Below are 23723 nucleotides of genomic sequence, written 5' to 3'. Positions count from 1 at the left end.
GATTTATGGCGAATCCCTCTGCATCGTACCTCCAAAAATTAATATCCTGCGATGACAAGATAGATCAATTTAAAAAGTAAGGTTGGCAGTAATCCAGGAAGGGGTGTGTCTCCACAGTAGGGCTCTGAACTACCCACCGGGCAAGCAAAGAATCACAAGGTGTTTGACACATGCTTACAAAATGTGATTTTTTTTTAAATTTAAAGCCATTAACGATGCATCGAAGGGTACTGGAATACCGGCAGTTATAGCGGGATAAATTTGCTCTATATTCGTGGAAACGATATGCTTTATAGTTTCCCAAAGCATTTGTCAGATTTAATAAGTCTTTGGGGGATCGATGCTGATTCATTCATTGCAGCATATAGATATATTAATCCTCGTGAGGTTAAAGCCACTAGGACTTAATTGTCTGACACAGATTTCGCAAAAGTAACATTGAATCTTCTCTCTTTACATAGAATAGTTTGATTTTTCAAGGGCAGAGAAATAATTTTGGAAATGACTCAAATTTGTAATACCAATTTGAAAAAAATTCGGAGTAATGGCTATTTTTTATATTTTTTCATAAATTTTCTACACTTACGTCAGCAAAAAGGGTACATAATTCAATTTAGTTGCTATTATAGCAATTCCGGTTTGAGTTGGTTATATGATTAGCAATTTTCCAAACGTGCGTCAGTAGGAAGATGCATCGTTTTAATTTATTATAGTTGCTATTATAGCTATTCCTGTTTGTGTTGGTTACATGTTTTGCAATTTTTCAAACGTACGTCAGCAGAAATATGCATAATTTAATTTCGTTACCACCAGAACTACTCCTGTTCCAGTTGGTTGAATGTTTTTCTAAACGAACATTAGCATAAAGAAGCATAAATTAATTTAATTAGCAAAAGGGGTTTTTCTTGTTTGCGTTGTTTATATGGTTTGCAGTTTTCTAAACGTACCTCATCAGAAAGATACGTAATTTAGTTTAGTTGCCATTAGAGCTATTCCTGTTTGTGTTGGTAATATGGTTTTTCATTTTCCGAATCACATCAGCAGAAATATACATAATTTAGCCTAGTTGCCGTTACGTAATTGTTTCTATTCTTCCTCAAATCCTCTTTCCTTCCCTGATCATTAGAAATTTGAATGAGAGTACTTAGGTCCGTAGTTCAAAATATTAAGTATTCAAGTACTGAAAGCTGTATTTTCGCTACTTGAGATCAAACTTTAAAGTAATAAATAAAAATCTATACATATAATAAAATAAGATGTTTGTGTGTGTGTGTGTGGCGCGCTTCTTGGGAAAACTGTAAGGCCTAGAAAGATGAAATTTGGTATACAGGTACAGTTTCTGCCGAAGAAGTGCACCTCGGGCTTCGATTTTTGATATTTTAATTAGAAAAAAAGTTATTTAATGTTTTATGTGTTTTTTTGCACTTTTTAGTACTTTTTACCTCACAGACCCCGAACCAATCGCACCACACAAATATTTTTGTACTATAGTGTTGGAAATTTAATTTTAAATATGATGAATGAAAAAATTTTGAAGATAGAGCATATTTTGTATTTTTTATGAATTTTTGAAAAAACCTTCAATTTGCATTTTTTCCTGGGTTTTACATTTTTCTAATATCATCCTGCGAGAAGTATCAAAGCCTCATTTCTAAAATTTAAGTTGGTAATAGTAAAAACATTTTGCCCTCTTCAGAAGAAAAAAGTTCTTAAAAATACGCAATAGTTTTTTTTTTTTTAACAATTTTTTTAATGCTGAACACATCATATCTTTCTACGCATCGGTCGAAAAACGCATTCTTCAATCTTCTATGCCTCTGACGTCACTACTTGGATTTCGATTCGATATTTACGACGGAATCTTAATCGCAAACAATGTTAATCTTTTTTTTTTTTTTACTATATAGCTTACTTCTACATTTTATGACGTGATGACCACGTGTTTTTCCGGCAGCTTTTTTTCTTTCTTTCTTTTTTTTTTTGTTTAATTTAGGGAATGCATTTATTTTATTTTCCATCTCTCCTCCCCCGCCCCCCCCCCAAGCTGGACGTTATGCTGTTTCGATGTTACGTTACATTTCATAGTTGTGCGCATTTAATTCAATAAAAACAGCGAGATTTTTTTTTCTTTGTCACTTACTTTACTTTGTTACTTTTTGCACACTACGGGGAGTTTTGGAGATAACTTTTTTGTTTGTTCTACTTAAAGAAAAAAAAGCGGTTTTTTGAGTGATCTTTGTTTTTATTAGGAAATGAGTGGGGAGGTTAAAATATATAGAGATGTAAAAGAAAATTTAGAGATTGATCGTAAAGGTAGATAGCCGCCGAAGGCGGCAATCTTGGCGCAAAAATGTGAATGGCACAAAAAAAGATAGAGATGGATTGATTAATACTGCAGCCAAATTTGTTTTAAACAGCCGCCGAAGGCGGCAAACTTCAAGTACAAAGGTAAATGACAAGTTAGACAAACAGCCGCCGTAGGTGGCTGCTTGCATATAAAGGTGAATGGCGTAAGAAGGCGAACCAGCTGGTCGCCGAAGGCGGCTAGTATGGAAATAAAATAAAGTATCCTCAGTTGCGGTAATGGGGAAACAGAATTTCCATGCTTCAACTTTAGGTCCATCCCTCTTTTTTGGATGAATTGAGACAGAGAAATTTGTGCATTGGGTCCAATACTAATCTCTCTGAGTACTTTCTGTTTATCTTGCAGACTATTATTTTTTTAAATTTTCGACCTACCCCGCAGATTATTGGAAAGAAAATCTGATGCTTTAAAATAAAGAAATAAATGTGAAAAATGTTATTTTTCGTGTCCTTGTTTACGCGTTTATTTGAATAGCTTAATATCAAAATGTGGAAAGAGTAACAATGACAAGGTGGATACCTCCATTAGCTCTGCGTTAAATGTCATGACTGAAGGTGCTATAGATTCGATTGGGAATCGCAAAAAGACAAACAAACGTATATCCTGCCTTGTGCTTTGAAGCTGCTACTGTAGAAGAAAACAACACCCTCTTAAGCCATGTCCATTCTAGACTTCTCCAAAATATATTTATTTTAATTTTTCCTAAATTATGTCCAAGCATTTAAGTTATTGATAAAAGAATTATTTTTGAACGTTTCTAAAAAAGCTGACGAAAAAATGTCTTTGAAATCTAGTACAATAGATCTCGCACTACGATGTGATCTATCTGTGCGAAATGAAAATTAAGCGAGATTTTCAACAGATCCCAGAGTTTACGAGAATTCCTTTCCTACACCATCAGGTTTATCTCAAAGGAAGTGAGGAGTTTAGTATCGGCTTCGTGATTGGCTACTGAAGATTGGTTACTTTATCCTGAAAAGACTGCGGGGACCAAAAATAATATCCTTCATGGTAAATAGGTCTGATACACAAAAAAAATCTCCCCTAAAAGCAGAAGTTCAATTGCCCAGTGGTCACTTTGTCTTTTTTCTCTTCCAGACGAACTGCCTGATGTGTAGACTCTGTAAGAACGCTAATCACAAGCTTCTCAACTATACACACAGAACACCTATCATCATCTAAATCCTTCACATTTATAATTATTATTACTATACAGGACAGTATTACGATAAAATTGCTGAACGTTATTTTTATTACTGCATACTATAGAAGAAGGTCGTGTACCTTGGGTTATCTCTGTCATTTGGAAAGGAAACTTCGTATGTGCGCGGAAAAATGGACATGCATGTTGTGGCAACCCTGTTCCTGTGTTTTAGTTGCTCCATCGGTCGCCATTTCAGTTTTGTGTAGTGATATGAGAAACAAGACTAGTGGTATTAGGAAGTAAATTTTTCTCGCCCATTCACCTGTGTTGTTTAGTGAGAGGAAAGGTTTTTTTTTTTCAGTGTTAGATTATTTCGACACTTTGAAATGCGCGCTTCATGATGTGCTATCGAGTTTTCCGTTTTCTTAACAACATTTTTTTGTTTTTTTGAAAAATATTTTGAAAGTCACTTTCGTGTACCTTGTTTATATATTTTACTTGTACCTTGCCCATCCAAAACAGGTGGTTAAGTAGGTGCTCAAGATACAACCACATCGGTATAAGACACCTTCATAACTACAACTTTTAAGCACACTTCAAATGTGCCCCCCTATCAAGAGCATCTGCATCAAAAAATAGGAAAAATAGACGAGGTAGACTGGAGAAATCCTTACTGATATACCCGACTGCAGGAGGGAGACTGCAAGAATCCTTACTGATATACCCGATAAAAATGATACGATGAAAGCTTCACAAGCCAGAAAATGCTGTTTGAAGAAGAAAAAAGACCAAGTAGCGAAGGAAAAGCTTAAATGTGACAAGAAGAGATCAAAGAAAAGGAACGAAGAGGAAAGTTCAGAAGAAAAAAGTCAGAAAGCACAGGCTCAGGACGAATGGATCGAGGGGGAGTGGGATTTACCTAATCAATTCAGCAGAAAACATTGGCAAACGGGTTCTAGTATCTTTCTTGACTGCAAACGTACCTAAATTTAACGAGGGTCAGGTGCTTGAAGCTAACCAGAACGAGCAAATGACTGTGAAATTTTTACGAAAGCAGAAAAATATTTTTATATATCTTTCGATTGAAGACATTTGTAGAGTGAGAGTTGCAAATGTTATAAAAGTATTACCCCATCCTCTTGTCCACTGGCGAGATGAGATCCAATTTAACATTACTTTTGATGGGATCAATATTCATTAGCTTTAATACTAGATAAAATCACAAAAAGTGATTGACCGGTTTATTCCGTAACAAATGCTGATTTTCGTTTAATTTTCTATTAGTTAAGTAGACTTCATTTTTCTCTTTTTACTATAATCAGATTCAAGTTTCAGTCTAGTTTTGACGCCTGTATTGTGATAAACAGAAGACTTTGTTATGAATACAATATTAAGTTTCTCGTAAGGAATTTAAAAGTTCTATTGAAAGTTAAATTTATTCTAAAGACTTGTAAATAGCAGCAATGTAAACTTTCTTGTGATCCAATGTATTGTTCAATGTCTTTTGTTGTTTGCAATTTAGTTCTTACTCATAAATATATTCTGAAATAAAAGTTTACGGAAAACATTTTTTGGGAACCTTTTCCCCACTTTTCTTCGATTTCCCAACTGAAAAAAACGCATGCCCTTGAGTGTACCTTGAAAATCACTCTTTAGAAAAACATTCATTAAAAATCAACTAATCAAAATTTTTCGAAATTTCAAAAATAAATAGAAAGCTAACGAGCAGAAGGACTCGTATAATCAAGAACCATTTGTTTTATATTTTGTTAGCATGCCTAAAATTAGCAATGAAAAAAAAAAACTGTCAAAGGTACACGACCTTCACCTACTTTATGTCCGGCTGTCCAACTGACCACTAATCATGCGCTTTTACAATACTGTACAGTATAATGGTGATCAACGTTGCTAACTTTCATATATATATATATATATATATATAGTAAAGGAAATGATCTTAAAATGTTAAGAAATTGTTTAAAACTTTAGGAATGGTTATTGGCGTCCAAAATAATTTTGCATGCGTTTCCAGAAGTACATACTCTATTTCACAAGGCGAAATTTTCACATTCACGAGAGCATAGGAGGCTGGTGGGGAAAAAAGTGTGTGGGGGAGGGGTGTCAAAGTAAGTGAGGGAACGGAAAGGGGCGGAGCAAGTTAGGTTGGTGGTGCCCCCAAAACTGATTTTTTGAAGGAACTTCTTATGAAGAACTTCTTATGGGAGGATAAACCGATTTGTGACATAACGCGCGTAACGGCGCAACTCTCGTCTGGCATTCCTTTCGTTCGCGCTTACGACAGAAGCGCGCATGGTCGGGGAAATTTTGTTTCTTTGCTCTTTGGGTCAGCTTTAAGCGTTAAGTGATAGTAGAAAAAGTAATGAAACTAACAGAAGATGGATGATCGTCGCAACATTACGCAATCTGCTAACGAAAGGTGAGTTTAATAATATAATATAATACCAATAATATTGTAAACAATATATATTCAAAACACCATTTAATCTTTAAATTTATTTTCAAAACAAAAACATTTTTGAGATTAGTTATACTAAAAATATCTCGCTTCATTTAGGATTGTGAACTGTGATATGGTGTACATATTTTAAACGAACTTCATCACCGCATACTCCGTAACGCGGGGGTTGGGGACGGCCAAGAAAACAAAAATACTAAATAAACATTTAATTTCTTCATCATAGAGTAAAATCTAAAATGTTCCGCGGGTTTGAGTGTTTTTTTCTGATAAACGAAATATTTAGAAACAACGCATCATTTAATGTGTTGTTTTTGCGCCGACATCGAAACTTATGTTTAAAAGTAGCCTGAATGGTGATCAAAGAATAAAATTATTTCATTTACAGCAATTTTGAAGTCGGTTCTTTTTTTTTTCAAAAAATTTTTTAATAAAAAATCTAACTATCAAGCACCTTTCTCTCTCTCTCTTGCGTATTCAAACGTTCAATATTTATCATTATTTTGGGGCTATTCAAACGGAAGTCGTTGTTTATGACTATGAAAAATCACACCCACAACAATTACTTAACGTTGCTTTATCTCGAGTTCCTACAATTGAGGGTCTCTTCATTACTACGCTGAATAGTGATTTCACTTTCTACCATGGAAAAAGAAACGATACGTCATTAACAGCATTACGAGAAGAATTTCAAAGATTATCTCTAAACGCATTAATAACGATTGATCAAAGTATCGTTGAGTTCATTTCAAATAAAAGAGGAATGTCACTTTTTTCAATTAATTGTCAAAGCCTTGAAGCTCATAGTCTCAATCTTATTGATTCGGTCTCTCAACGCTGTAATATTCTTTTATTATGTGAAACATGGCTTGAAAATGATGATACTAAAATTATTCCATCTTTTAAACTTATTGTGCAATTAAAGCGTCAAAAATATAAGAGCAGTAGGCGTAGCAGTTTATCAGAATGATCTTGATTGCATAAATATCGTCACCCCAAATATAGGATTACATGTTAATAATGGTACAAGCTTTAATACGGCTACACAAAACGATATTGGTGAAATGTGTATAGTGGAATGTCTCAATGAAGCAAAGCAACAAATTATTATTGCCAACATATATATACAGTAGACCCTCGTTTTACGCGGGTTTATTTTACGCGGTTTCGATTATACGCGGTTTAAGATTTGATACCTTTATTTCATTTTACGTGGATGCGTTTCGGTTTTACACTGATGCGGCACTGCAAACCGAAAACATTTTCCTCTCTTATAAAATCCAAACTCCTAAAGATTGCAGATTACACGTAATAAACTGCATTTTGGCGTGCTAATAACCGAACTTGGGCCCTTGGAGACATTTTATGCTACTGGTTCCAGAGCTCTTTCCAGAAGTAAAGTTATTAAACTCACACAGTTCTGAACTCACTGGAGGAAGAGCTTTTAGAAGTGACAAAGGAGACCAACACGAACGAGGATACCGACTTTGGTGACACACAACCAAAAACGTTCACATTGAAAATTTTGAGCCATTCCTAGATAATAGAAATGATCTTTCTGATTTGTTAGTGAAAGAACATTCTATCATGGAAATGACGCAAGTGATCATGGATGCGTTAATGCTCTGCAAAGAACTACAGAGAAAAATTCTTAATGACTGCCAAAAGACTATCATAGCCAGCTCTTCTTTATAAACAGAACACGAAATTAGTTTGTTTTCTTTATGCATGTTGTGCATAAAAATCGCTATAAGTACATATTAAACTATGATACAATTAGCCATCACTGGAATGAAGTATTTTTTTATCTACGGAACCCAACCCCTATTTTAACGCTACTATTAGGTATCAATTTAAGCGGTTTCGATTTACGTGGCATTTCCGTCGAACGTAACCCCCACGTAAAACGAGGGTCTACTGTATCTCCAAACAAAAGTATTTCAAGTATTATTCAATTTATTCATAAACAGCTTTTAAATTATACACAAGAAGGTTCTGCTTTAGTTAATGACGATTATTATACAATTCCTTTAATTTTAACCGGAGATTTTATTGTTAATTTTGCTTCTGATCGAGCTAAAAATTTAGTATCGTTTCTACAATCCAAATTACAGTTACAAATGATTAATAAGCCAGAAGAAACCACTACAAGTCACGGAACTGTACTTGATGCAGTATTTGCAAGATTTTTAGATAACATGCAATGCAAAAATTTCGTTGCTTATTATAGCTACCATAAACCAATTGTTACTTTATAGGATTAAATAACGATAATAATTTAATCCTATGAAAGTTATCACTTCTGCTGAACGTCCCGTGACGCACTTTTTTTTTTTTTTTGAATTGGATAACTGAATTTTAACGTCATTCAGGTTAAACGAAACAAAATCCGGACATGATCTTAAAAATCAAGACAGATGGACATAGTAGCCTCCTTCATCCCTCCCCTTCCCGTTTCAAAGCTCCATTTTGATTTTAATAAAATACATAAAAAAAATATGGAACACAAATTCTTAAAATCAATTCTTCTTTCTTTGAACATGTGATTTGATCGATTTTATTATTTTTCGACCAATCGTTAATTTTGAACTTTGATACGTGGAGGGGAAAAGACCCTTTACTTTTTTGAAAGTGAGGTGGAAGCTGCCCCCCCCCCCCTCCCTCATGTAAGAACTGTCTGCGTACGAGGAGACGTGGAACGCATCCCTATATTAATATGCAGCACCCGGTTTATTGCATACGAAAAAGAAGATAGTGCTAAAAAATATGAAAAAAGATTGAATAGTGCTTGCTGTTAAAAGAGAAGGTTAGGATGTGCTACGTATAATGTATAACTGACTGATTTATATGCGAAAAGTGAACATTTTAAAAGGAACGATAACAATTACAAATTCACTTGTCTTAGTTGAATATATTGAAACGTGTAGAAGACGGTTCTAACACAAGTAAAAGGCAGGTCGGATATTATATTTGTCAAATATCTTTTTCAAAAACGTTTGGGGGGATTTGTAAACTAAAAGAATCATTAAAACATGCTAATCTTGAACTACATTTGAGAAAAAGACTAAACAAACGCAAACCCAAATGATGATAAAAGAAAGAATATTGATATTATTTGAGTTTTATTTTCTTAAGGTTTTCATATTTGTTACATTTCGTTTGAAATCTTTGTTGAAAACGTCGACTTGTGGTTAAAACTACGAATTTGTAAGATCAAGTACAATATCAAGTGAAAGCTTGATGCATGAATTTTGAATTCAATTTGAGTGAGACAAATTTCTCAGATACAGTAAACAAATTAAAAGCTCTCCCCTGCCCCCACACACAACTTAATTTTCTTACCTGCCTAGTCCGAGTATTCCACTGGATCCTCTTTGCAAGCAAAGAAGACGAAGTTTTTCCACTGGATCCGTAGCTCTTGCCAAGCGACGAGTCGCACTTGCACGCATTAAGTTCTCATTCCTGGTCTGAGCTGACATAGGACGGTACATGATGTCAATTAGGAAATAATTACACCAATAAATGCATATCTACAAAAAAAGAAGAAAAAAAAAACATTAATATTTTTGTAGGTGAAAGATACGATTATTTATAAAGAATGCTGTTTCCTATTTATGGGAGGGATTTCTAATTTCTATTGGAATGGAAAAACAAGTTTCCCGCATTATAGTCTACATGAATGTTGATTATATTCTATATGATGGTCTCTGGAAATGGAGGACATTTTACTCCATAGTTAATTGTTACGGGAGACAAAATTAATTGAAACGATAAGGATTTCGTTTTTGTATTTCAATTTAGAGAAAATATAGGACATGATTTGCAAAATTAGAAATTAAACCATACACACACCAGTGTGTTTTCAATCCACTAAAGCAGTATCTGTACTTAAATTTAGTTTAGATTGATTTCAATCTATCTCAATTCATTTTCAGACGATAGCCAACGTTAGCTCAAAACAATTGGATTACTCTCCGAGAAAAGATTAATTTAGTCCAGACTAAATTACTCACATTGATATTAATCAGACCAAAACTAGTCAGATTAAATTCAATCATATTGAAACGTGTCCAAAACAAATATGTAAAACAAGTACAGATAATGCGATCGAGTTTTTGAAGTGTTTTAAGACATGGAAGGAAATTGATAAATTTATTTCAAAGCCTATCATTAAAAAATGATAAGAAATGACCGAAAAAAAAACATCTATTGAACTGAATTTTAGGGATTATTTGCAGTTTATAAAATTGTGAAAATGATTATATCAGATTTAGGGAAACATAAAAATGCTCAATAGCAATTGGTGCGCATTGTGAAAATGCGTCATCTAAACATTAACGATAAAATACTTCATTACTCTTCAAAAACTTCATCATTGGGAAAGGGGAAAGTGATTAGATGCAAAAAACACAAAAATTGATAGAATTTTGAACCTATTCACAAGTAGCAAGAGACAAAAAAAAGAAAAAAAATTATGAAAAAAAAATCTCTCCTCGGCATTTTAAGATATACTTCTTAATAATGAGCATTATAGCTTTAGTAGACTTGATAAACTAGTGGGCGATTCCACGAAAAGTGGTCCTGACACACTGAAATATATTTTTCACATAAATTGAAAACAAATCCCTTTTTTAGATTAAAAAATATCTATTGCTTTTAATTTCAGCATCAATTTAATGATAAAAGCATTTTTTATGTCAGATTTTGGCCATATTTGGTAGCACACAGACAGCACCAAAAAAAAAAATGCATAGTTATAAAGATAAATTTAAAAGTCATATTTTTCTTAATTATTAATGTTTTCTTGAAAAACTTATGAAATAACTTTAAAACAAATGTTCTACTAGAACTCAGAGTTAAAAACTTAAAATTAAGACTTGTAATAAACTTTCAACCTTAAAAATACTCAGATCATATTTTTTTTCGGTAATACACGTAACGCGTAAAGTAGTACAGTTTTTGTCCTAACTTAAATTGGCGGGCTAAAAGAAAAATATCTCATATAATAAATTAACTTGATATGCTAGTCAGATAACTGAAGTTCATCTTTCTACATTTGGTAGAAAATTTTTATTAGCGCTTCATAAAGGAGGTAACACACGTAACGTGTTTGTATGCTTTTCTTCAAATGTTGGATCTTTACATTTGAGAGTTAAGGTGAGGTTGTTTTAAATGATTCATCAAAAAATATTGTGTGCTGACTTTAAAACTATGCGTCAGCGAAAAAATCAAATAATTATTAATGTATGAATATGAGCTTAAAAAGCGTTGTACTTTAAGAAAGAGAATAGAACCAAAGGAAAATTATTTCCATATCTAAAGAAAAATTTTATTTAAATATTTGTTATCCACATGCATGGCAAAGAGGTTAGTAACACAGTGAAAGAAAAGGTAAAATCTTTGGTTTAGGCAGAAAAGTATCAGTAAATCGATAAATGCGTTCAGCCATCAACTGATTTTCTTAATATTATAAAGGATCCTACACATTCAGCCAAAGTACTTTTATTCAATCAAGTTGGTAGTAACTTGAAGATAACCTGTTCAAAAATGCAAAATATACTCCAGTGTCATGTCAGTTATGAAGGGCAAAATTATGGCGTGCAGATGATCTGCGCCAGATTTGATAGTGATTTTTGATGATTGACCAAATAAAACAAAGGCTGTTACCGAGATACAAGTAGGTTTCTGGTGTTATATGGATGGGAAAAATCCAAACCACATAACTTACCACAAAGGTTACCATCTCTCCAAAGAAGATGGCCCATCCCCCTGGAATCCTACAGGGCAACTCTCTGCCCCTCGAATGACATTAAAAAAATCACCTATAAAATGAATTCCTCTAAACTATTCATTCCTCTAAAATACTCAATTATCTGAGAGCCCCTAGTCATCAATCTTGGGGACTTTTAATTTACGTGATTTGAAATTGACTTAAATAAACCATATTTTTGTACTAAAATGACTTTTGAATGAAAAAAATTTCACTTGCGACCGCACTCGTAATACTTTTCAGGCACATTTGTACAGAGTATTTATTCATTTTGAACTGGAAACGTAAGAGCTTAAAAAAATATATTTACAAATAATATTAACCCATGAAACACATAATACACATGCAAAAAAATGAGATTCATTTTACTCTCAAAGCTTCAGTTCATTCCAATTATTTCATTTTTTGGGTCACAAACATATTGCTTTAAAATTTAATGAGGAAATTTAGAATTATCCACAATAAAAATATTGCCATTAAAATAACCCTTGATATTCTTCGTTATCATACTAAAAGGAAATAAAACACATTTTAAAAACTTCATTGAAATTTTTATTGTTGTTTGCAAAGAAACAGCGTCAAAAAGTCACACACGTCCCAGTGGAAAAGTCCGGTAAAATTGTCTTCCCAAACCATGATCTGCTTCAATTGTTAAAATAAATTGGTTTCCTTCAAAAAATGTCAAATTATTTTGTGCAGTATTTGTGACCATTAAGCAATAATATTCACAAAGGATAGCACACGTAGCGTTCTGTTAACACACGTAACGCACTAATTTCACCAAATTAAAAATATATATATATATTTAGAGCTTAAAATTTTTTTAAAAGATCCCTAAACACACCTTTGATAATGTATCTCTATATAACAAACAAATCTTGATTTTACTCATTTATACTTCACAGAATTCAAAGTATCTGTACAAAGTTTCAAATATCTAGCTTTATAAAGGGTAACACACGTAACGAAAGTTCAGAAATTTTTTTTACAACAAAAAATTAAAATGAATCTTCAACTTTTTTTTTACATACTTTTAACGAACGAAGATTTAACAACTAGTTGAGAAAACTATGAAAAGAGGCCAGTAAGTTTGTTATAAAGGGCATTAAAGTTGAACAATGTTGTGCAAAAGTAACACACGTAACGAAAGAATCGCCCTAGCGTAGGGGAACATGGGCAAAGTGAAATAACGGGGCAGAGTGAAATGTTCAAATATTTACTCTGCTTTTAGCGCCACCTGCCTAGTGAAAATTTAACAATGTAGTAACACATGTAGTCTACTCCAGTTAAGAAAAAATTACCTCTAAAGATCAAACAATTTGATAATGCAAACAATTTTCAAAAATTGATACTCATATTGTAATATTTTGTTTAAGTCAAAAATTTATTTTTGTTATTATTAAATGATAAAATTATTGTTATTAATATTTTAAATATTTATTGAGACCTACTAATGTACGGTGCAGTATTTATTTGCTTAATTTTAAGCTTATTTGTATTTCAAATGCTTTGTACAGTTAGTCAAGTGCATGCGGGGTAAAGTGGATGGGGCAAAGTGAAAGACAATCCATTTCATTCACTTATTCAATCTTTTATAAAATCATTTACGTTTTAGAAAATTAGTTGTTCCATTCACATTCTTTCATTTAAAAATCCCCTTACATTTGTCCATTCATTCACTTATTTTCTTCTTCACACACACATTCGCTATTTTATGCAAACATTTAATTTTTCTCACGTATTAACTTATTTATATATTTATTTATTCGTTTATTGTTTCGTTTTATTTTCATTTATTCATTCTTTCTTTTATTCACTCATTTATTCTATCAAAAATATCTTTAACAATCGAATAAAAAATATTTCATTAAAAAAATATTTTATTTTTCACTTTGCCCCATGAAAAAAAAGGGAAAATTTCCGCCTTGTTTTATTAATAAAAAAATAATGTTTCAGTGCAAGTTTTCTTACAAAATATAGTGTTCTTTCTTTATGTACCGTAATTTTCAAAACAAATTTCCAATTTGTTCATTTTGAAAAAAGTAAGTGGTCCTAACCATTTCACTTTGCCCCACATTCCCGTACTATAAAATACTACAATAGACTTAATGACTAAATGTTAATGACCCATAACTCGTCATTTCCATCAACTCGGCACTCGGAAAATTCAAGATCGTTGAAAGTTTTTAACTCCACACCCTTTAAGCTAGCTGAAATTTTTATACATCTATTTTACATTAATTCATTTTTTTGAACATTTAGCAAGTTGTTCGTTTACTAATACTGAGTACATATAAGGCAATGAGAAGCAAAGGGATGTAAGAGGACATTTTCAAGTTTTGAGTGAAACACGTTTAAAGTTCCGGTTCTAGGTAGACCTTCATTGAAAAGTTTTTCTAAATCAATAGCAGCACCTACACTGCAAAAAAAAAAAAACCTTTTGTTTTTACAGTATGATACTGGCAGCTCACATTCCAAAGAAAAACTGCAAAATTTACAATTCTAAACTGTAAAATTTGCAATAATATACTGTTTTATAAGAGACTTTTATTGTGAAATTTACAGCGATAAACTGTAAAATTAGCAGCAATATACTCTTTTAGGAATGACTTGACCTGTAAATTTAACAGAGATAATATGTAAAATTAACAGTAATTATACTGTTTTTCAACGGATTGCCCTGCAAAATTAACAGTATCAAACTGCAAAGTTAGCAGTATTACGCTGCGAAATCTGAATTGCGCCATAAAAGCAGCAGTAGTATACGGTTTTATAAATGATTTGTACAGTAAAATTAACAGCAGTAAACCATAAATTAAATATCAATTTTTATGCAAAAGAGTTACCCTATCGTTGCTTCTTTTCATAGCCGAATTCACTGCTTTTACAGCTGAAGAACAATATAGAAAAGTAAAGCAATTGATTCTGTATGTACTCTGTAGAAATTAGCCTACATACGAAATCTGTTCCTTTTCTAAAGTTTTTCAACAACAAAAATGTTTCAGGCTATGAAAAGCGACAACTAAAGAAATATAAAAGCCTTTTACATAAAAATAGTTAACTGCTGCTAAATATATGTTTTATTGATATTAATTTCATTGTACACTAAATAAATCAATGCCCCCCCCCCCATCTCTATATTTTATAAACACCTGTTAAAGAAGAAAAAGTGGCGCATTTTCATTTCTACAAAAAACTTTTAGCTCTATTGCAAACTTAAAAATTTACAAATAGTAGGAAATTGCAAAATATGGTCTGAAACATTATTTTAAGAATAGTTATAGCCTTTTCATAAAACAAAACTTTTTGATCCATGAAGGTAGTAAAAATGAGAAGGTTTTTTTATATATAACTGAAAATACTACATCATATCTTCACTAAAAGTGTACCTTTTTCACTTGAGTTGCTAAAATGTGCAGCATAACGTGGGAAATGTTTTGCAATATGTAATCCATTAAACCTTTAAGTTAATTTTAACTTTATACAGGCAATTCTGTGCATTTATTTTTCTTTTCTGGTAAAACAGATTATTTTCATGATTTTCTTCTTTTTTCAATGTTATAAGTTGCACTTGGACCTATACTTTATTTGAGAAGTACTACAGACAAATTAACTTGATTGCACACCATAGGTGCAGTATTCAGCATTTAGACTGCACAGAATGATTATTATTGTAAACTGATTATTATAGATTAGATAATACTTTATCCTATTAACCTTTTAAAGTTTACATACATGAAAACAATAAATATGTGACGGTTCAAAATTCCAGAGCTAATAAACAGAAACAATTTTTCACTCGGTATAATAAAATCTGTTACGTTTATGAGTACTTGTATTAAAAGTTAAAAATTTGATTTACTACTCCAAAAATTATATAACTTTATATTCTCTTATACTGTTTTCATGAGAAAAAACGAAACATTCACACCATTAAAAAATGCCAAATTATTTTATTTCGTATACATTACCTATAAAAATAGATTAGTCGTTTTTACAGTGAAATTGCAGAAATTCATTTAAAATCGAATGCTAATTTTTTCAAGGTCAACATTTTTACATCACAAACTTGATTCTTCTTTGTGACATCTTTGCTGACTTAGGTGCCATCATTAGAACTTATATTATGAAAGCATCTGTCAAAATAAAAATTGTTGGAATCTCATAAAAATTGTAGACACCAAAAAACATACATGGAAAAATAAAATTACGTAAGTATAAAAATACGCACTAAAATGATTAAAATTATGACTCTGAATGGTCTGAAATTGCCTTGGGAGTTGCTTTTATTTTGAAACCGCTCAACATATACCTAAATTGTAATGGAACCGGTTGTTCAGGAACCAGTTAAGCGCTAAATATATTGTTTAAAGTAGACCTAATCTGGATACTTTACATAAGAACTCAAAAAAGAAAGAAAATAATGTCTTACATTTTATCTTCCATGTAAAGAAATGCACTTATACTGGTTTCTGAAATACAATTTAAAAAAAAAATCCTTGTAATTTTCGGTATTTTTGAAGGATTTCGTAATTACATATGAGATTGTTGATTAAGAATAATATTTATTTTTTTCGATCGGCTAACTGAAGTGATCGGGAGAATAACTTATTCTATAAATCAAGAATTCAAAAAAAAAAAAAAGCAGCGGAAAGTTCTCCAAAATGGGAAAGCTAACATCTAGGCCCAAAGAAAAAAATAAAAATGTTTTAAGGATGATAAAACTTGAAACTAGTTCCTTCTTATAATAGGCTCCAGATTATCGACTTGCAATATGTTTACTTCAAAGCAATAGTTAGGATGAGATAGAGAATTATTTTTTTAGAAAATGGAGCAAGGTTGACTTTTAGGACAACCAATTGGGAAATATTGGGGTATTCATTTAAAACAATGAATACTGTATCTAGCCTCTTTTAGTCCCCCCTCCCCGAATTGCTGTAGTAGCACTGAAAACAGTAGATGTTTTTTCTTTCTTTCTTTCTTTTTTTTTTTTTTTTTTTTTTTTGTAACCCATATTGCTTTTCAACACTTGTTAACAGCTCGAGCTATGTTCAACTGATACCAGCTTCATCTTTTTCTTTCTGCCCATTATTATAAATCTGAATATGAAACAAAGTGTGACGTAAAATAATTATTTGGAACTCTGTCTGTACTTAATATAAAATATATTACTTAATTTTTTTAAATATTTTTTTCCATCCATTTTATTCCATAATTGTGTTATTATATTGTTAAAATTTAATTTTTTGGAGTTTTTTTCTTAAGTACTAAGAAATCACGTAAAAGAGTCATTTGTGTTGAAATAAAATAATACCGTAAGAACATTCTATCTTATATATGTCTTAATATTTAAGCATAATTTAAGATGTCTCATTTATATTCTATGTCTTCTTTCAAAATGGGGACGCCCTCCGCCCAGACCCCCGTTTTCAACAGCTATCGATGTCCCCATTTATACCACCAGCGATTTTTTTTTTTAAGTGACACTTCTTTTGACAGGATTTAGACAATTTATCTTAAGTTTTTCAGAATTTACCTGAAATCTTGAAGGAACAATTCTATATTCCCAAAATCAAGATGGCTTAGTTAAAGTCAATTCAGTAAAAAAATGAAAATTCGGTCAGAAAAGTTGAATGTTTTTAACAAAATAATAATCGTCAAACAAGTAAAAAAGGAGTAAATCTGGTAGGGCCAGTTCTAATCATTAAGAAATTGTAAGTCCACATTTGGCCCGCCGTCCTTATTGTAAACAATGCTACTCTTCTTGAAAATGCTTTGCCAGAAGATCGCACCACTTTTAACTGTAGATTTAAACATGCTCACATTTGCAAAATAACTGCTTTTTATTTACATTACAATAAAAATAATCTATAATTTTGTTTGATAAGTGTCATACAAGTCTGAATATCCGAAGAAAGTTTCATACGCTGTAATACATCGTACTTTCAGCATTCTGCTTCGGTTCCTTCGATTTTAATAACATCGAAAAACTAAGAATCAGTGTTCCAAAATTTACTGGAAAATTAGAAAAATAATAATGAAAGAAATGTACGTGTAATTTAGTTCTAGCAATAGAAATTTCTATATTCCGGTGATTCTTGAAGTGATAATATTCAACTACCCGTAAAATCTAATATTGAATTACAAATTTAAAAAATTCAGACTTAAATGAATTGTATGACCGATCACATTTCAATCAAAACAAAATAAAATTTAGTGTATCTTATTCCAACACATGGTTCTTGATTTTAACATAGAACCTGACAACGGGCCACAAAAATCAGCTTCAGGATCCCAATATGGCACTCAGACCGTAGGATAGGCTTCAGTGGCTAAGAACGCTCTAAAACTCAAAAGCATTGGTGGTTTATGTCAGAAAGTGAATCATCGCAACATCGTTCAAATTAGAAGCTTCTTTGAAATTTAATGTGGAAACTGCCATCTTGAACGATCAAGAGAAAAAAATGAGACCACCCTCATCATTGTAGTCACAAGTTACGTAGTTCTTTATATTTGCATACCACTAAACTCAAAGAAATGATATTGCATTAGTGAGTAAATTTAAATGAAGTAAATTCAGATGGCTAGAGTGAAATTTATAGTTTAAATTTTTCCGAAATACCTAACCGCAACCATATCACCGGGCACAAATTCAAAATGAAATGAACTACAATGAATTTTCCTCCGTGCGCTGGAGGGACAGGAACAAAATATTCGCTAGCAAATTCCCCCCTTCTTGGCACGCCAGCACACGGAAAAAAGGAAATACTTCAAAACATAAATAAAAAATATATTATAGGCCATCCGTTTGTGTGCACAACTTATAGCTTAAACATAATGGAATAATTGAAACATTTCAAAAAAAAAAAACCTCGAAAAATATGTCATTGCAATTCAAGCTTTACGTAAATTTTCCCTACAGAAAGCTGATTGTGAAACAATCAGCTAAATTATTTTTAGTTTCTCAACAAATTTTATTCCAAATTCATTTTCATCAAACAAATTCCTTAGGAAATGGTACCTTACATCAATCTGCTTAGTTCTGCAATATTCTATTGCAGAACTAGAAAAATCGATCGCAACTAGATTGTCACAGTACAGAGTACTATTATTCAATCTAAAATTCTAAAATTTCGTGGCCAATTCATTTAAAATTCTTTTGATCCACATAACTTCCTCAGATTGTTCACTAATTGAAATATACTCCGCTTCCATCGTTGACAGTGCTACGCATTTTTGTTTGAATGTACACCATATCTTCGTACCGTATCCAAAAACACTACAAGCGCCCCCCCCCCCTCCACCATTGGAATCCGCTTGTCGTGATTCGAGGCGTAATCTGTATCAGAATAACAATGATTTATTCAATTTACAGAGAAAATTTAGATTTCAGGAATCGACAAACCCTTCAGGTTGTCTCACAAATCTCCTCTTTTAATTCCGCATATAGATACGCATTGCAAACATCTGCTTGGAAATGGACCAAATGTAGCAAATACACAAAAATTGAAACGAAAGCCTCAACCAAAAGAAAGGAAATTAGTGGAGAGAACAATTGCGAGAAGTATCCTCGCCCCCTTAGCTGGTGGTTACCTAAAATTACCAATCTGGCCTTAAAGCGCATTATTTCGTTCTGCTCGTCTGTTCTGTTGCGTTTTGCCAATCTTCACTTTCTGGCGTTCTCAAACTTTGTCTCAAATTCGAAGGAATTACATCTTCGGAAATGTTAGCTTCTAGTTTACTTGAACTATCCCCCTATCTTCATCAAAATCTGATACTTTTCCTGAATTATCATCACAAGTGAAATCAAAATATTTTGGGTCATATTCAATGTTATTTTCAGAACAATAAACCTCGGCTTCGCAAATCGGACTTTAGAACCGTCGTGTCAATATATACTTTGTCTTAGCATTTCTTTAACCCATTTAATTCTCACTACATGCTATTTTATGATTTTCAGGATATTTTTCTTCTGCTTCAGATTTGCTCAGAAGTGAAATAAAACTGTATACCTCTGTTTCCCGTTCCAGTTTTTTTGGAGTGCTTCATTGATGATTTTTTTAATTATTATTATTTTTGTTTTGTCCGATAAGTATGAAAGCTGGCTCCAGATTTCAGAGAATTTTGAATCGTTCAGACATCAGAGTATTGTATTTCCATGGCAAATTCTTCAACAAAAATATCGGTTAACTTGATACTGTTTACATGTCTATCGGTTACGTTGTTATTTTATTGTTTTACATTTTATTCATCAAATTATGTACAGGATATAAAGGTTTCTGACGCTAGAAGTTTATAAATAAAATGGTTAAATGCAAACTGTTAAAGAGTTTAAAACTGAACATAAGAAAAAAAACAGAAGAAAGAAGTCAATCGCGATACGCTAAAAATTTACTAGAAAACATAAGAATTTAAATTTTAAGTATTCACATCCTATATAACACAAAATATAATCGTAAACAAAGTCTAATGTTCTAATAACTTTAAATACGATCAAGAAAGGAATTGATTTATTTTTAAATCAAATTTGAGTTTCACAAAATGTTTAAAAACTATCATACGTGCAGTGAAATATTCAGAATCACAATAACTACTCGGATTTTTGCTATAAAGCAATCGTTACAACTTAGCAACTAAAAGAAATTCCAAAGTCAACATCAACGAATATTGGTATACGATTTATGATTTCAAAATAAACACTTTTATTTTACATACATTATCGATGATAAAGAAAACTACATTTTGAGGAAAAGGGAATGAATAATATAACTAGCACTTACCTTTAACTTGGATTACAGCTGAGCAATCCTGTCTCAGCACACCCCGAAAAATAACTAACATGGCTGTCGATACCTTGAATTCATTAGTTTCTCTTCCCGTATGAAAAGAAACACCTTTTGCGCATCGTTTTGCGCAATCTAAAACAGTTTTACAGTTTTTCTCTGTTATTTAGCAGAGAGCAGTATTAAACTGTAAGAAAAAACAGTATATTAATATAAAAACAACATTTTTTTTGCAGTGTACCAGGGCTCTCTACTAGTATTATCTCTTGCACTCAAACAGAGGAGAGGTTAACTTACTATTTGTACTGGTTATTTGTACTTGTTTAAATTTTTAATTTTGTCACTTACAATAATTCCTCATGTGTGTATATACGAGCTGATGGAGTTGATTTTATTTTGAAGCCCATACCTCGATACTCGGCGTTTTGAAAACAGCATCATTTCGCTTCCAATACCTGTGCTGTACGAACGATGATTGAATTAACATCATCTTGTTTATGAACTTGATTTAGAAGTTGAAAACTTATTTATAAAGTCGTCAGTGACTTTACACAGTTATCATTATTTATAAATCACCAGTGATAGCCTTGATGGAATCGAAGAGTAAAAAAAAAAAAAAAAAAACTTTATTTCTGGATCCCTTTTCTCATTAGGTATACTAGCAGATAAAAAAACCATTGGTTTCGTTGACTTCATTAAATCTTAAGGAATGTAAGGTTAAAAACCTTAAATGAGGTCAAAATCTTAAATTCAAGACACATTATGTTGCACAAGTTTGATGATGTCGAGGTGCTCTTCCGCGTCGTGCAACTGAGCTTCAATTCTGCACGCAGAGTTGGGGACTTCGTCTTTTTCGTCCGTTATTTCACTTCCCTTCATTTAATGAGCAAAAGATTGAACTTAGTGTCTGAGGTGTGGTCGTTTCCGATACAAATTCTCACGGAAAGTCCGTCATTTTTCGATGCAAAGGCATATTGGACGCCATATTAGACATCAAGCCCTCCCTGCCTCTTGGTTGAATCGCAGCAAAAGTATAATTTTCAACAAATACGATAATAAGTTTTCATGTAAAAAAGTCACTTTGTTAAACTTATCGTGTTTACTTTTTGAGTTCTTTAAGCACTGATCATATCAATTCGATTTCCAAAAAAAAAAAGAATAAACTGAATGCAAAAAACGCACGACACAAGTAATAATTTTCAATGAAAAACCTTTCTGATTTCGCTACAGTAAAGATTTGAATTTTAAACGTTCGGAAATCTCGAAATTAAAAATAAGCTTCAAATTGATGCTAGCATGATAGAAATTGAATTCATATCTGTTCTGGTCGGGGGGAGGGGGGCACTATTTCCGTTTTTTGAAAATCAGATTCTGAGCAGTGTATTACTCAAATTTTATTCTTTATTCAAAGGTATAAAGCAGTAAGACCAATTCATCATAGTAAACAAGGTGGATAATGGAAAACAGCACGTGCTGGTATATTCCACCTGTTGAAAATTTTGTGACATAGTGCTTTTTACCTCCCAGGTATAAATAGAGAAATATTGTGAGTATATAAAGGAGAAGCGTATGAACGGCAAACTTTATGCATTTTTTAAAGAATTAAATATTAATTTTTTTCTTTTATATGTAAAAATGTTAGGTTTTTCACATTTCATTTCCGAATATAGCAGAGACTGATTTATGGAGGTTCTTGACCCTTCTTAAAAAGTAGCCTCCAGATTTGACAACTTGTAATCAAGTTGTCTAAGCATTTAGATTTCGCTAAATTATTTTCAATATTGTATGATTTTCCTATTGATTCAGAGATTACCCTCCAAAGTTTGTTCTTTAGCAAATTAAATTGAATTAATGTCGGTTACTGAAATTTAAAAAAAATCACCAATTTAATTTAGTTCATTATAAAATATAAAGTAGACTAAGTAACTTCTTTGCATTTTGTTTTCATACTAAAAGTGTTAGCATGCAATAGTTTTTGCCATGTAATTATCGCAACTAATACTAATTTTTGCTTATTTTGAACAAAATCTCATTTTCGACTGGAATGTGCCGTCTTGCGTATATAGTGTGTACTTTATTAGAAGTCAACAAATAATAACCTGGGTGATTCCAGGCCCTTTGGCAGTTAAAGTAAAAAGGCAGTGATGCCCCTTGAAAAATAAGCAACAAAACGTTTACTTTTGGTTGTGAGAAAGAGTGTTTTAAAAATGCACAAAAAAAAGTGTTAAACTATATTAAAATACTTTTTTTTTCTAATAATATTATGAAATTTCAACTTACCAATTCGAGTAGCATTAAAATTAAAAAAATGGATAACTGACGAATCCCTTTTGAAAAGTCCGTTTGAACAACAAAAACAAGAAAATAAATAAATAAAATACTAAATAAAACTATTCTACTACTGTATTTTTTATTTATCATCTCACCAAATGCATCTAATGTTTTAGCAACTATACTAAATGACGTTTTTGAGTAAGAATGTCCGAAAACTCAATTCTGGTCATATGTGCTTGGAACTGAAATGCTTAATTTTACTTGACTAGTTATGCTGAAGACTAAGGAATGAGTACGTACCAATAAAACTGAGGAATCATAATAAACGGCAATTTCAGGTCCTTAAGAAAGGAACCTTTAAAAAACTTAAACGCAAAGAGAATTGCATTTTTTCCAAACATATAAAAATCCAAAAATGCCCCAATTCGTTGGATCTTGATTTTTGGGAATCTTTCCACATCCTGAGGAACCGGTTTAATTTAATTAACGATCTCACTGCAATTCCGTATTTTTCTTCTGTGTGGACTATATTTTTAAAATTGGTTTAGTTTTTCTGTTACTTTTATGTAAAGGTCTGTACATTTCTTAATTTTACTTTTTCATTTTTTGCTTCTTATTTCGTTTTGTGATCAACTAATTCCAATTTGTTTATCCTTCACTCTGTTTTTTTTTTCTGCATTCCTCCATTTGTTACATTACTTCCGTACATAATTTTTCTCGTCGGTAAATTTATTGCTGATTTATTCGGAGTGGTTTCATTTTTGGACAATTTGCATTGTTTATGGGTTTCTTGGAAATTTATTACTTAACGGTTTTTTCCTGATGGAATTATATAGTAAATTTCAGCTCCAGGTGTCATTTTGTCTTTTTTGTTTTGTTGAATTCTATTTTTTGGTATTTATACTGTCTCC

At 31.9% G+C, this 23723-nt stretch overlaps 1 protein-coding gene across 2 annotated transcripts in view; it reads right to left on the bottom strand.

The window, feature by feature from the left end:
* LOC129219317 (calcyphosin-like protein) overlaps positions 1 to 23723 on the bottom strand; it is a 147884-nt gene that overhangs the window by 106690 nt on the left and 17471 nt on the right. For both annotated transcript variants that reach the window (XM_054853667.1, XM_054853668.1), the window contains exon 2: positions 9328 to 9515. In XM_054853667.1, coding sequence (XP_054709642.1) covers positions 9328 to 9476 — 149 coding nt within the window. In that variant the 5' untranslated portion in view covers positions 9477 to 9515. The remainder of the gene's footprint in view (positions 1 to 9327; positions 9516 to 23723) is intronic.

Source organism: Uloborus diversus, chromosome 3, assembly GCF_026930045.1.
Source record: "Uloborus diversus isolate 005 chromosome 3, Udiv.v.3.1, whole genome shotgun sequence".
In the NCBI taxonomy this organism is placed as follows: Eukaryota; Metazoa; Arthropoda; class Arachnida; order Araneae; family Uloboridae; genus Uloborus; species Uloborus diversus.
This window is presented reverse-complemented; position numbering and strand designations above follow the sequence as displayed.